We start from the raw sequence: 13,236 nt of genomic DNA, 5'->3' as shown, positions 1-13,236 counted from the left end.
GCCGAATCTGCCCGCTCCTGCCCGCTCTTCGGGGTCCCCCCGAGCCTGTGCACCGAGTCGTTAGGGCTTGAGTAATTGTGACCGGCATTTGGAAGCGGGGCCGCGCAGCTGTTTGGCCCGGCTCCCCGGTATTAGTGCTGGAGATTTTATCACCAAATGCTCGCACCTGTTAACGGCAGCGACTGGCAATTCATCACCGCGGATTCTCACACTGCTGAACGCGGCCCTGGGGAGGGGAGGGGGGGAAGATGTCCCCCTGGCACCCCCTTGGAGGAAACCATCCCCTTCCTCCCTCCACCAGGCATCTTCCCCCGGGAAAGCGGCTACGCGTTTGCAGAGCCTCTAAGGAACGGGGAGGGGGAACCCCTACGAGCGTGGTTCGGTGTATCCGCGGCAGAGACAGGGACAACGGGCTGCCACAGCCACCCGCGGGACGTGGAGTGGGCGGCCGCGGCCGTGTCCCCCGCCCTGCGCCGGGGGTGGCCGCCCCGGCCTTGCTTTGGGAAGGGGCGGCCGCAGGCGGGGGAACGGGGCTCTGCCACTCGCGGGGACGCCGCTCTGCCTCCCCGGGTGGGGTGGCTGGGGTGTCTCTGCTTACAGGGAAAATCCTCCCGCTTCGGCTGCAGCCGCGGCAGGGTGGGTGTCCGCTGCCCACCGCCTCCTCCCTGCCAGCCGTCGGGGAACGCTGCGCCTCGGGGGGGGAGCGATGGCGGGAGAGCGGCGGACGGGAGATCCCGAGGCCGGAGGAGATTCCTCGTCCTGGAAGGTGCCTGGGCCCTGGCCGGGCCGCGGGTGGGCCGCCTCGGAAAGTGGTACCCGGCCGGGCTAGCCCCGTCCGCCGGGGATGGGGGACGCGGGTGTTATCCCAGCACGCCGCGGACACGCACGGCCTTCGCTTTGGGTATTTCTCGGGTGGGGGGAGGCTTGGCTGAGCCTTCGTCCCCTCCTGCCGCCCCGCACATGCCGGGCGGCAGCATCCCTTCCGCGGGTGGGGGCCCGTGGGAGCCCTCGGGGCGGGGGGGGGGGGGGGGGGGGGGAGGGTTTCCAGGCAGGGTGCTCCGAGCTCGGTGACGTGTCGGTGACGTGAGCGCGTGCAGAAGGGGGAGCGGGGATCCCCAAATTCACACGACCCCTCGAAGAGGCCGAAGGCTCGGCCCTGGCGGAGCGAGGGTCCCCGCCGGCGAGGCTACCGGAGGGCGGCAGCTCAGCCTTCAGCCCCGGGGGTGGGCAGCCCTCGGGAGGCGAAGGGACCCTCCGCGACCCCCGGGCGGAGGGAGGCGGCCGTCGCATCCCGCGGGAAAGGGCCCTGCGAGCCTCCAGCACCGCGGGGTCCCCTGGGGAGGGGAGGGGGGGGGGGGCGGCTTTATCCAGCGCCGACCCGCCCCCCCCCCCCCTCCCCCCCCTCCCGCAGCAGCCGGCTCCGGGCGTAGCCGGGGGCATCCGAGCGGCGGGGGAACGGGCAGCGCCTTTCCTCGAAAGCATCCCCGCCGGGGGCGGGGGCCGCCCTCCCCGGGGACCCGGGCCGGGCCGGGCAGCCCCTCAGCCGTGCCCCGCGGGGGCTGCGGCGGGGCGGCGGGCGCCACGTGATGCCGGGGCGGCCGTATAAAAGGCCTGGGGAGCGCTGGCAGGAGGCGCAGAGTGGGAGCGTTTCCACCGGGTCCCAGCTCGGGAGGGGTGGGGAGGGGGGAGCCGCCTTCCCAACTTCTGCCCTCCCCCCTCCCTCTTCCCCCGCCCCTCCCTCCCTCCCTCCCCCAGCCGAGGAGCCGCCGCGCCCCCCGCCCCCCCTCCTTTTATTATCATTATTACTATTATTTATTATCGCTGCTTCCAAGCTCCCTGCCCAGCCTCCGGGCGTCCCGTCCCTCCGCCCCCGCCCCGCGCCCCCTCCGCCGCCCCTCCCTCCGCAGCCACCACCCCGCAGCCCTTGCCGCGGCCCCGCCAGCAGCGGCGCGGCGAGCGGGGCGCGGAGCGGCGGCGCCGGGGCGCGGAGTCCCAGCGGCGGCCGCAGCCCTCCGGCACGGCCCCGGGCCCATCCCGGGAGCCGCCGCTAGGTGGGGGGGGGAGCCCGGCCCCGGCCGCCCCGGCCGCACAACAATGACTTTGGGCAGCAGCGGCGGCGGCGGCTGCGGGATCATGTCCGAGCGCTCCCCGGAGGAAGAGCCGCTCTCCGAGGTGGAGGACGCGGATATCGACGTGGTGGGCCCGCCCCAGGATGGGGGCAAGTACAGCGAGGACGAGGAGGAGGAGGAGGACGACGACGACGAGGAGGACGACGACGAGGAGGACGGCGGCGATCCGCTGGGGCTCGCCCTGCCGCGGAGCGGGGCCGCCAAGGCGCGCATGGGGGGTTCCCCGGAGCGGCTCTCCCCCGCCGGCGGCTCGGAGCCGGCGTGCGCCCGCGGCGCCGCGCCCGGGGAGAAGGCGCCCGCGGGCGGCGGGGGCGGCGGCGGCGGCGGCGGCGGCGGCGGCGGCGCGGGGGGGAAGAACCCGCTGGTGAAGCCGCCCTACTCCTACATCGCCCTCATCACCATGGCCATCCTGCAGAGCCCCAAGAAGCGGCTGACGCTGAGCGAGATCTGCGAGTTCATCAGCGGGCGCTTCCCCTACTACCGGGAGAAGTTCCCCGCCTGGCAGAACAGCATCCGCCACAACCTCTCCCTCAACGACTGCTTCGTCAAGATCCCCCGGGAGCCCGGCAACCCGGGCAAGGGCAACTACTGGACGCTGGACCCCGAGTCCGCCGACATGTTCGACAACGGGAGCTTCCTGCGCCGGAGGAAGCGCTTCAAGCGGCAGCAGCAGCTGCACCCGCCGCACCCCGAGCTGCTGCTGCGGGCCGGGGCCGCCGACCCCGCCGCCTTCCTGCCCGGCTTCGCCTACGGACCCTACGGCTACAACTACGGCCTGCAGCTCCAGGGCTACCCCCACCACCACCACCACCACCCCGGCGGCGGAGGCGGCGGCGGCGGCGCCGCGGGCGCCTTCCCCTTCCCGGCGCCGCACTGCCCGTTACCGGCTCCGCCGCCTCCCGCCGCCGCCTCCGTCTTCTCCGCCGCCTCGGGGCTGCCCTCCTTCCTGGGCGGCGAGCTGAACTGCAGGAAGTCCTTCTACCACCCCCAGCTGAGCCCCACCGCCCTGCCCGCCGCCCTCCTCCAGACCCTGAAGCCGGACCCCACGCCCGCCGGCGGCGGCGGTGCCGGCGGCGGCACCGGCGGCGGCGGCACCGGCACCAACCACCCCTCCCGGCCCTCTTTTTCCATAGACAACATCATCGGGGGGGCCGTGCCCCCGCCGCCCAGCACCAACCCCAGCGCCGCGCCCGCCGCGCCCTACCCCGCCGGCCAGGCGGGCCCCCCGGCGCAGGTCCTGGCCGTGCTCAGCCCCGCCTTGGCCCCGGCACAGCCCCAGGTCAGCCTGGCACACGAGCCGCTCCTGCAGCCGGCCCAGAACTTTTCCAGTAAAATCACAACCCTGAGCAGCTGTCATTTTTAAAGTGTGCTGGTGGAAGGCGGGGTGGGGGGCTGGGGGCTGGGGGGGGGGGTTGGGGGGGGAGAGTCGCGAAGCAAACGGCCCCTTCCCAGCTCTCCCCCCCCCCCCCCCCTCCTCCGAAACTGCTCCCCTTCCCTCTCCCCGTCCCCCCCCATCTCCTCCTGTTGTGTTTTAAGGTAGGAAATATTTTTTTTTTTTAATTTTTACTTTATTTCCAGGCTCTGTGGCATCCAGATCTGTTTGTGTCTCTTTGCTCGGGGGAGGGGAAAAAAAAATATATATATATTAAATGCATCGGGAGGGCGGGAGGGGGGAAAGAATAACACGATTTGGTCCCGCAAGCGCCAAAGCGTATTTATAAAGTGGCCGTAACCTAAGCTGAGACCTGGGCTGATTGAACACGCAACGTCTTGCGGGGGGTGAGGGGGGGGGGGGAATGTTAAGAAAGAAACGGTCTTAGGGGTCGGAAATGTTTCCTTTGAGAGGTGCGGGTTTTCCGCGGGGGTCCCCCAAATCGCCTGGGAAAGTGGCCGGGGGAGTTGCAGACTCCCCCGGTCGCAGCGAGCCCGTTTTCGTTCCTGCAAATCTCTCTCCCGGGCGGTTTTGCCATGTGTCTCTGTCTCTCCCCGGCTCTCAAAGAAAATGTTTTAATGGTTCGATCTTATTTTTAGTTTCTTTGAAGCTTCGGGTTTGGTTTTAAAAGGCACTGTTTAGGGTTTCTTTATTTTTAAGAAGAAGAAAAGTCGGTGAAACTCAGGACTGCGGTTTATTTTTTTTTCTTTCTTTTTCTTTTTCTTTTTTCTTTTTTTTTTTTTCCAATGAGACATTCAAATGCACGTTTAAAAGAAAATCCGATCCGTCAGGAAGTTTGGAGAATTCCCATACTATTTTTTTTTTTTTAATCCCCGTTTTCCCACCCCCTCCGTGCGTGGGTTTTTTGGTGTATTGGTAATTATTTGTATATAGATTATTCGGGAGCTAATGAGCGGAGTCCAGTTAACTCCTCACTGGTTGTGCATCCGTCATATCTATTTTATTGAGAGAATCTGTGAATAATTTGATGTGGAAAAGGCAACAGAATTTTGTCCACAGTTGGTGTAAATTAATAAATGTTTGTGACCTGGTTAAAAAAAAAAAAATAATAATCCCAATCGTTCTTTGCCATGTTCTTTGTCACGCTGAGAGCCGAGAGCCCCGCTCGGGCCTCGGGGAAGCGAGCGGCTCCGCCGGCCGCGGAGTTTCTCCGCCCGAAGCCGGCGGGGCTGAGCCCTCCCCTCCGCGGCCGGGCGCGCAGCTTGCGCGGGGCTGCTCCGCGCCGCCTCCCTTCCCACGGCTGCAGGCTGCCACACCGGCGGTGCGAGGCGGGGGCGGGGGGCGGGGGGGGTCCACCCGCTTTGGGTCCACGGGCCGGCAAGGGAAAGGACCCCCCGGATTTTTTTTTTGGTTTTGTTAATTTTGTTAATTTTATTTTTTTATTTCTTTGTTTGCTTTTTGGTTTGTCGTCTCCCGTTCCCCCGTTTCCCCCCCCCCCCAAAAAAAAAAAAAAAACCCCAACCGTGCCTGTTTCCAGGGGCAGGGAGGTGGGGGCCGGGAGAAGGGTTCTTCCCCCCCCCCCCCCCCCCCCCGCCTCCTTTTATTTTGTTTGGAAAAGTTGACACATGAGAAAATAAGTTGGAGGGTTTCCCCCCCGCACACACGTCCCCCTTGGGCCTGCAGCATTTGAATGACCGAATGAAACTTGATCTCCGCCTAAATTTTGCAACAACTTACAAAGTAAATAAACATTTTTAAGCGCTCCCTTCTCCTCCAAACTCCCCCCCCCCCCCCCATTTATTTATTTCAGGGACCAAACGTGCCTCTTTGGTTTGTTTGTTGGCAGGGACCCTGATCTAAAGAATCGAGGCCTTTCTGCCCGTGCAGCCAGCTGAAGGAGAAGGAGAAAAAGAAAAATAAAAAAAAAAGCTGAGACGTACGAGGCAGGGAGCGGGGGACGGAGCGGGTCCCCGGGCGAGCGGGGCTTTGCGCGGGGCCCGCCGGGGCGCAGGCAGGAGCCGGGCGGTGTGCGCCGGGGGCCGGGGGGGCTGTTTGGGGGGGTGGGTCGGCTTTTCTTTTCTCTTCCCCCCCCTCCTCTGCCCCAGTCTGTGCCACCTCGAACCTCCGCGCAGTTTGTTGATGTTGTTCCTGAACGTGCCGCCTCCCCGCAGCGAGCGGTCTCACATCTCGCCTTCACACACATTTGCTTTTGAAAAGCGATCTTCGTGTCCGGCACTTGGTTGTCTCCCTTTCATGTCCAGCTCCTACAAAAGGGGCTACAAGACTCGACATGGGAGAAAAGAGGAGGCCAATGAATCTATTTTCCAGATTGCCAAGCACATGGTTGGAAATTGAAGGGGCTTTTGTAGCATTTCCCCTTCCTCCCTCCCTCCCCGCTCCTTTTCTTTTGCTTGTGTGCAAATTGTTCAATTGCTCTGGCAGGGGTGTTCCTGACAAGCTCATTACTAGAAGGTGCCAGACCCCTCCTCTCCCTCTCCCCCGAAGTCTTTGATGAAGTTAAAATGCGCTGATAGCTGCTCTCGGGGCTATCTTTGTTCAGCCTCCTTTAATAACCGAGCCTGCTTTGAGGAGACGGGATCCGAAGGAAGAAAGCGATGTGCAGCGAGGCTGGGTGGTGGTTGTGTGTCTGGAAGGGGGGAGGCGGGGGGGGGGGGGGGTGGTATTTTAATAGTAGCGATTTTTAATTTTTTTTTTTCTTTTCTTTTTTGGCTTGCTTGGTTGCGAAGTGCGGGAGGAAAAATGAGCCAAGGGTGCCAGGAGCGGATAAGAAAATAGCAGCCCGTGCCCGTGGGGCTGAACGAGCGCGTCTCGCCCCCGCTGGGTGCAGGGGGTTCTCCAAGTTGGTGGTCTCAGGGTTTGGAGGGATGGAGGGGGGGGGTCCTCTCTGCAGGGAAGCGGTTTTTCCCCGGAGAGACCCCTTCCCCCACACGCTCGGGGTGGGGGGGGGGGTGGGGGGCTCGGGGATTTCTGGGGCTGGGACACCTTTCCCCGGCTCCGTTCCCCTTCTTTTGCCTTGCGGAGTCGTTGCGGGGTTTTAAGCCGAGGTCGCCGGCCGGGATTGAAGCTGAGCTGACTTGGGAGCGGGGGGATTTTCCCCCCTTCACCGGGAGCCGCCGTACCCCCCGCAGGCAGGGCCGGGCGGGCCGCCCGCTGTCGGAGCTGCCGCCCGGGCTGGGCTCGGCTCTCCCGGGCCTGCGGGCACCGGCACCGTTGCTTTGGTGTTTTTTTTTTTTTTTTTTTTTTTTTTTTGGGGGGGTGGGGGTGGAAAAGATCCCCAAACGGCTCTAACTTTAGATTTTTCCCATCTCCTAAATCTCCCTCAAGCACCCGAGTTCTTTCCGTGCCCCGGTCAAACTCACGCCGCCTGCAAATATCTGCGTCGCTTGGGGAGACCGGGGCGGGGGGGGGGGGGGGAGAGAAATCGGCGGAGACCCCCCGGGAATCGGTTCTCCCTCCCCCCCAGCCACCGGGGCGGGAAGGGCCCGGGGGGGGTCCTCTGGGGTCGGGAACCCCTGGCCCGGCTCGGCTCGGGGGGGTTAACGTGAAATCTTGCCTCGGCGAGGCAGGACGGATAATGGCTCCTAATTACGGGACTAGCTGGCTCCGCAGCCCCGATCTTCACGGGACATTATTTTTAAGCGTTCAGCGAGGATCATTTTTCACGCCTCGCTGCCTAAAGGAGGGTTTTATTTATTTATTGGGGGGGGGGGAGGCGGGGAGGACACCAGCAATAACCGAGCACTGAAAGGAAAATAATTAGCTGTTGCAGCCGCTGCTTGGGAGTCCCTGGCCAAAAAGGCGGCCCGGCATTTCTCTTCCCTCTCGTCCGTAGGCGAATCCTCCCGGTTCGCGGTGTTGCTTTCGGTGGTTGTTTTGAGCGTGTTTAAACCCCGGGCAAAGCCGGGCCGGCGGCGACCCCCCGGTCCCGCCGCGGGGCCCGATCCTTTGCCGCAGGTTTGGTATTTTATTTGTTTTTTTTCCCCATTCTCCCTTTCTCGCCTGGGCTAGGCTCGGTGGCTGCTTCCCAGCGGGGCCGGGGGGATGCGGGTTTCCCCGCCTTGCTTTGCCTTTGGTCAGACATCTGTGGAGCTGATGATTTTTTTTTTTTTCTTAATGTGTCCCACTCCTCTCCTTTCTCTATATCAGATGAAGGGCTTGTAACTGAAACGCGATGCTCTTTACGTATTTACGTCGCGGTGGTTTCCCGTGTGTAGGCAGCCCGGGAGAAGCGGACAACGGGGGTTTCTCCTCGGGTTTATCGGGGCGGGATAAAACGATCCTGCCCCGGAATATTCCCGTCCGGACCGCAGCGCGGGGCGAGGAGGGATAATTTCTTTCTCCTCTTTCGCTTAAGTGAGCCCGTGTTAAGCAGAGGGAGTCCCGAGGAAGGAAGCGAGTGGCTCCGACCCACCGGCTGCGGGGTGCGGGGTGCGGGATACGGGGTGCGGGACCCCGGCCCGGCCGGCCCCGCTGCACCGCCCGCTCGGCCCTCGCCTCCTGCCTCCTCCCCTGGCACCTTCTGCTTTCCATTACTGCCGATTTAGAGAATTAGGGAAGGTCAAGATCTTATTCCTTTCTCCAGTAGCTTTTTGGTTTTCTCTTTCTAGTTGCTCGCAGCCCCAAACAAAAATAAATCAACCTGGATTATAGAAACCGCTTTTAGACATCGAGAACATCTTTTCCAATAGCTCGGCCCTTCCTCCGGGACTGCCCTGGCCCTTCCCTGTGACTGCGCAGAAACTCCCGTTTTCACGGTGGATTTAAGATTTAATAATAACGCCCAGTCTCCCTGTGCCCCAGTGCCCGACCTGAAAACATTTTCCTGACTCGTAACTTTGCAAAATAGCTGCCCTCCAGCATCTTCTTTCCCTCCCCATCTCCCTTTCGTTTCTTTCCTTTCCCGGCACAGAAACTAGAGAAACGCGGTTTTTTAAAAAAACCCCCGGTGTTCCGATCTGGGGAGGGCGGGAGGAGTTGTCGCAGCCGACTCAGCCGCAGGAAAATTGCTTTGGAAATTAAGTTGGTGCTTTTGAAATCCTCCTCGAGATGTTCGCGGTAGGTCAGGGCCCTGCACTCGCCCCTCCGTCTGTCTGTCGGGCGAGGAGAGGGGCCGGGGCTCCGCGCTCTCCACTCGCCTCCCGGACCACGGCTCGTCTTTCCTTCCTCCTTCTTTTCCTCGCCTTTTCTTCCTCGTCCTCTCTTTTTTCCTTTTTTCTTTCTCTTTTCTCACTCTCGCCCTCTTCTTCCTTTCTTCTTCCCTTCTTCCCTTCTTACTATATTTCTTTCTTTCTCTCGTTCCCCTTTTTCTGACTTTCGCTCTTCTATTTACCTTTCTTTTCCCTGTTCCCCCTGTTTTCCTTTCTTTTAATGTCTTTTTCTCTCTCCCCTCCTCTCTTTCGATCTCTGTTTTGCTTTCCTTCTCTTTCTCCTTCTTTCTTTTTTATTTCTTTTTTTGTGAGTGTGTTTTTCCCCTCTGTTTCTCTTTTCTTTTCTTTTTCTCATTCTCTCTCGCCTTTTCCTTTTCCTCTCTTTTGCTTTTTCTCTCTTTCTTTCTCTTTCCCTCTTTTATTTTCTCTCTCTTGCTCTCTATCTTTCTCCCTCTTTTCCTCTTTCTCCCCCCCTCCCTCTTTCTCTCTCTGTCTGTGTTTCCAGTCTCACCCGCTTCGTCTCGGGTTCATCGAGGGCCACTTATCCTCTCTCTCCAGGTTTCCAGCTCTGTCCACCCCCGGGAATTTCTCGCCTGGCCGCAACGAGGAGGGGGAGTCTCTCCTCCCTTGAACCAGGGGAGACGCCGGCGTTCCCCCCCCCCCCCCGCCCCGGGCTCAGCGGTTCCCCTGCCTGTGCCTGGTGGGCTGCGGGGCAGCTCAGGGCGCGTTTCCCGGAGCCCAGCACCCCGGCCGGCAGCACGGCGGCCCCGGGAGCACATCCCCGTACCCCCCGCTTTTCACCGGCCCGTCGGTGCGTTTACCGGCGGGGGGGGGAATCCGGCCCAGGCGGGGTTGCAGAGGCGAGCGTGTGCCGGTCCCCGCTTCCCCCGGGCTCGGACGGGGCCCGACGCCCGTGCGGGACCAGTTCGCGTTTGATTATTTTATTAATAAGATGCAACTTGGCTCTCCAAGCCCGTGGCAGCAACAGGTGACGCTGCGATCCGGGACGGGAGAAAAACAAAAACAAAACCAAAAACAACCCAAAACACTCTCGGCAGAGTTCGATCGCGCGTTTCCAACCCTTCTTCATCATTCAAATGCTAATGACCTCCTCGGGTGGACGGTACCGGGATGCGCCCGCCCGCCGCCGGGGAAGGGGCTCGCCCGCCGCCGGGGAAGGGGCTCGCCCGCCCGGCCCGGCCCCGCCGGGCAGCCGGCCCCGAGCAGCCCGGAGCCCGGCGGCCTTTCCCAGCCGGGGGCAGACGGGTTGCCTCGCTTCCCAACCGCCCTGGCTTGCCCGCATCCCTCCCTCTGGGATCCGGATAAATTAGATCTATGGATATGGAGTGGCTGATCATCATTCGTCTCTCCGTGTGCCGAAGCAGGTCTCGTAAACCCGAATGAAAACCTGCAAGGGAGATAATGTCCCCGTTGAGAGGTCGGGCGGGAGCCCGAGGGGGTGTGATGGGTTTGTGTGGCAGTTGCTACAGGGGAGGCTTCGTGTTGGTGCCTCGGAATCTTTTGAATTACCGGTCTGTTGGTGGTTCTTCCTCCCCCCCCCCCCCCCCCGATCCTTTCTGGGTATCGAGGGTCGGGCGCCGTGTCGCAGGGTGACAGAGAAGCGCCTTTCGGGGCCGTTCCTGTCCCTTTCGATCAGATTTCGATTTCCCCGCTTTAACTCGCCTTTTAAGCGAAGTTACATTCCTCTTTCGTTAGTACCGGGGTTTTGAAACGGGTTAAACCAACACCGGCGATTCCTTTCATTCTCGCTAAAATTCCCAGATACTCCAATTTTCCCTGCCGACGGAGGCGAGCGGAGAGTCCTCGGGAAGCCCGTGTAACCTGAATGAGCCCCCACTTCCCCCCCCCCCAAATCCCTCCTCAGCAGTGAGAGCCGTCTGCGGGGCACACGATCGCCTTTAATTCCAGCCGGACTCCCTGGAAAATCCGTGGGAATTTTTTCCCCCACCCGGACGAGATTACCTGGGGTGCCCCCCATGGTGCCCAGTCCCTCAGCCCTGGGTGGAGACGGGGACACACACACAGAACAAGACCCCGGGTGTAGGAAACCCCACGGGAGCCGTGCCAGGGGCACCCCCGGCCGCAGCTCAGCCGCGGCGGGCCGGACCCCCGACGGGTCGGGGATGGAGGGGCCGCCGCTGTCGCTTTAAATTTAAACAAAGTGAGCGGAGAAGGAAAAACTTCCCCCGTCTGAGGTTGGGGCCAAAATAATGCCAAGGTCCAGCCAGACGGAGTCCCCTCGCCTCGGACCGAGGGTCCCCTCTTCAGCGGCGGGGTGGAGGTCCCGGTGGTCCCCGGAGGGGACGGAGATGTGAAGGGGCTGGCGGGGCAATGCTGGCCCCCCCCCCCCCCCCCCTCCCGCCTGCAGCGCTCCTCTTCCCAGGAGAGAGACGTGGCCGCAAAATAGAGGCAACAAAAGGAGCGGGCAGGGCTCGGCCGAGAGCCGGGGCCAGGGGTGCAGCGCCGAGCACCCACCGCCGGCCTGGGGGGGGGGGCTGTGGGGCTGAACCCCTTCCCTAGGTGAGCAGGGTCTCCCAGCGACGCTCTCCTGGATCTGTGTCCCCCAAACGCACGTTCCCACCGCTAACCCCCCGAGATTTTACTGGGGTTATTTCTGAAATGTCCTTTCCTCCCCCTCCCCCCTTTTTTTTCCTTTTTTTTTTTTCTTTCTTTTTCTTATTTAATTACTTCGCTTGCAAAACCCCAGGCCGCTGCCACCTAACGCGGATCCCGGCACTGAAATCCACGTCTCCTCTGTGACTTACAACCCAAATCCCAGTCCCATGACCTTTCTCTTCGCCCCCCCCCGCCCCGGGTCCCCCACCCTGGGTCATGTGGGACACGAGTAAATTTATCCACCCTGGTGGAAAGGCCTCCTTTCTGCAGTTGCTCCGGAGAAGCCCGACACGTTTCACAAGGAGGATAATTTCTTTTTCCCACCTTTCTCTCTTTCCCTCTTCTTTTTCATTCGGGTTTAATTTCATTTTCCTCCCCGCCCCACAACGCTCCCATCTCCTCTCGGGCATGCTCCTACCCCGTGTATCTCTTTCAATAAGCCCCTGACAAGAGGATCACTTCAGAGGGACGTTTCTGACGGCTTTTGAGCTCCCCATCGTCTAAAAGGGCATTTCTGGCCTCCCGGGAGCTGCGGCGAGCTGAGCCCCGGCTGCGTCCCTCGCCCGGGGGCTCCCCACCCGCCGCACCGCGGAGGGTCCCACAACCCCAAGGAGCTGGAGTTGTGGCTGGGGGCCGGGGACCCCCCCCCCTTAGCCCTGCGGGAGGGGAGACCCACCCGCGGCCGCCTCTCCGTCTCTCCCGTGGCTCCGGCCGGTCCTTCCACCTCCCCCCGCAATCCCGGCCGCTCTTCCCAGCCCCAGCTCCTGGGGGGAGACCGCGCCTTCGGGTCCCCTCGGGGAACCGGGACTGGCGAAACCGCCCACCCCGGGTGTTCCCGTCGTCCGTCCCCCCCGCCCCAGCCCAAGTGCCTTTTCCAGCTGCAGCCAGAGGTTGGGAACCTGTGGCCAGGCTGCGGGGGGGGGGTGTGTATGTGTGTGTGTGTGTCCCTCCCTCCCCATCTCTGCTGAGAAGTGGGTGGCATTAGGAATAGGTGCTCCGGGGGGCAGCACCGCAGTCACAGAGCTTATGTGCCAGGGAGGCAGCTCCGGAGGGTCGTGCAGCCCCTCAGGTAGGCCGGGGCCAGGCGGTGCCCCCCCCAGACCCTGCACCCCCGGAGCGCCGGGGCCCTCCGTCCCTGTCGCAGCGCGCCTCGGCCCCTTCCCCACCCGCGACGGGCGCTCCGAGGGGGGGAGCCCGGAGCCGCCCCCCCCCCCCCCCCGGTCTGGCCCCGGGCGCTTGGCGGCTGCTGGGCATGGACGGCCCGGTGCGGCTGCCGGAGCCGGTGCCTCCAGCTCCGCCGTCGGAGCCGGCTGGAGGAAGCGACTCCGCCGCCGCAAACCGCGTGTGAACCGGCTGCGAGCGGCTCCGGTTCGGATTGCGCCGAGTCCCCCCCCCCCCCCCTTCCTTTTTTTTTTTTTTTTTTTTTTTTTTTTGGCGCTGCCAGCCGTGGGCACGCTGCGGGTTCTGCCCGGAGTGGGGATTTAGCCCAACCTCAGGCAGGTGTCGGGCACGTTTTGGTGGAAGAAATGAAAACTCGGCTCTGAGCGGAGCTTTCTGGTCTTTCCCCTCCGTTCTTGCCCGGCAAACTCCTGCCCACGGGCTCCCGTGGAAAAAAAAAATGGCGAGAAATTGATAGAAACCACTCGTTTCCCGGCCCCGCTCAGAGATCGGGAAAGATATTTGGGAAAGCGTCGCTGAAATCCCAGGGAGCCCGATTTCAGGCGCTGCTATCGGCTGCCGGCGACGGAAGACGGGCAGTACATTCTCCCATACGGAAAATAACACATATTGTAGCCCCCCGCCAGATCCAGTTGATGTTATGGTCGATACTCCCAGAATTTTCCTTTTGCTTTTGCATGGTATTCCTTGGTCGCGCTTTTTTACGTGCCCGGGACGGAACAGATGGGAA

The 13,236-nt window shown here is 62.3% G+C and overlaps 1 protein-coding gene across 1 annotated transcript; it reads left to right on the top strand.

Annotated features, from left to right (window-relative positions):
• Window positions 1-1,961: 1,961 nt before the first annotated feature.
• Window positions 1,962-3,502, top strand: FOXD2 (forkhead box D2). Its single transcript, XM_049807406.1, is given in 3 exon segments — window positions 1,962-2,917; window positions 2,920-2,975; window positions 2,977-3,502. Coding segments are annotated over 3 exon segments (1,395 nt in total). The 5' UTR covers window positions 1,962-2,094; the 3' UTR covers window positions 3,493-3,502.
• The last annotated feature ends 9,734 nt before the right edge of the window (window positions 3,503-13,236 follow it).

This window comes from Accipiter gentilis, chromosome 8 (assembly GCF_929443795.1).
Source record: "Accipiter gentilis chromosome 8, bAccGen1.1, whole genome shotgun sequence".
NCBI classification, from domain to species: Eukaryota; Metazoa; Chordata; class Aves; order Accipitriformes; family Accipitridae; genus Astur; species Astur gentilis.
The sequence above is the reverse complement of the archived record's forward strand: the minus strand, read 5'-3'. Positions and strand labels throughout refer to the sequence as shown.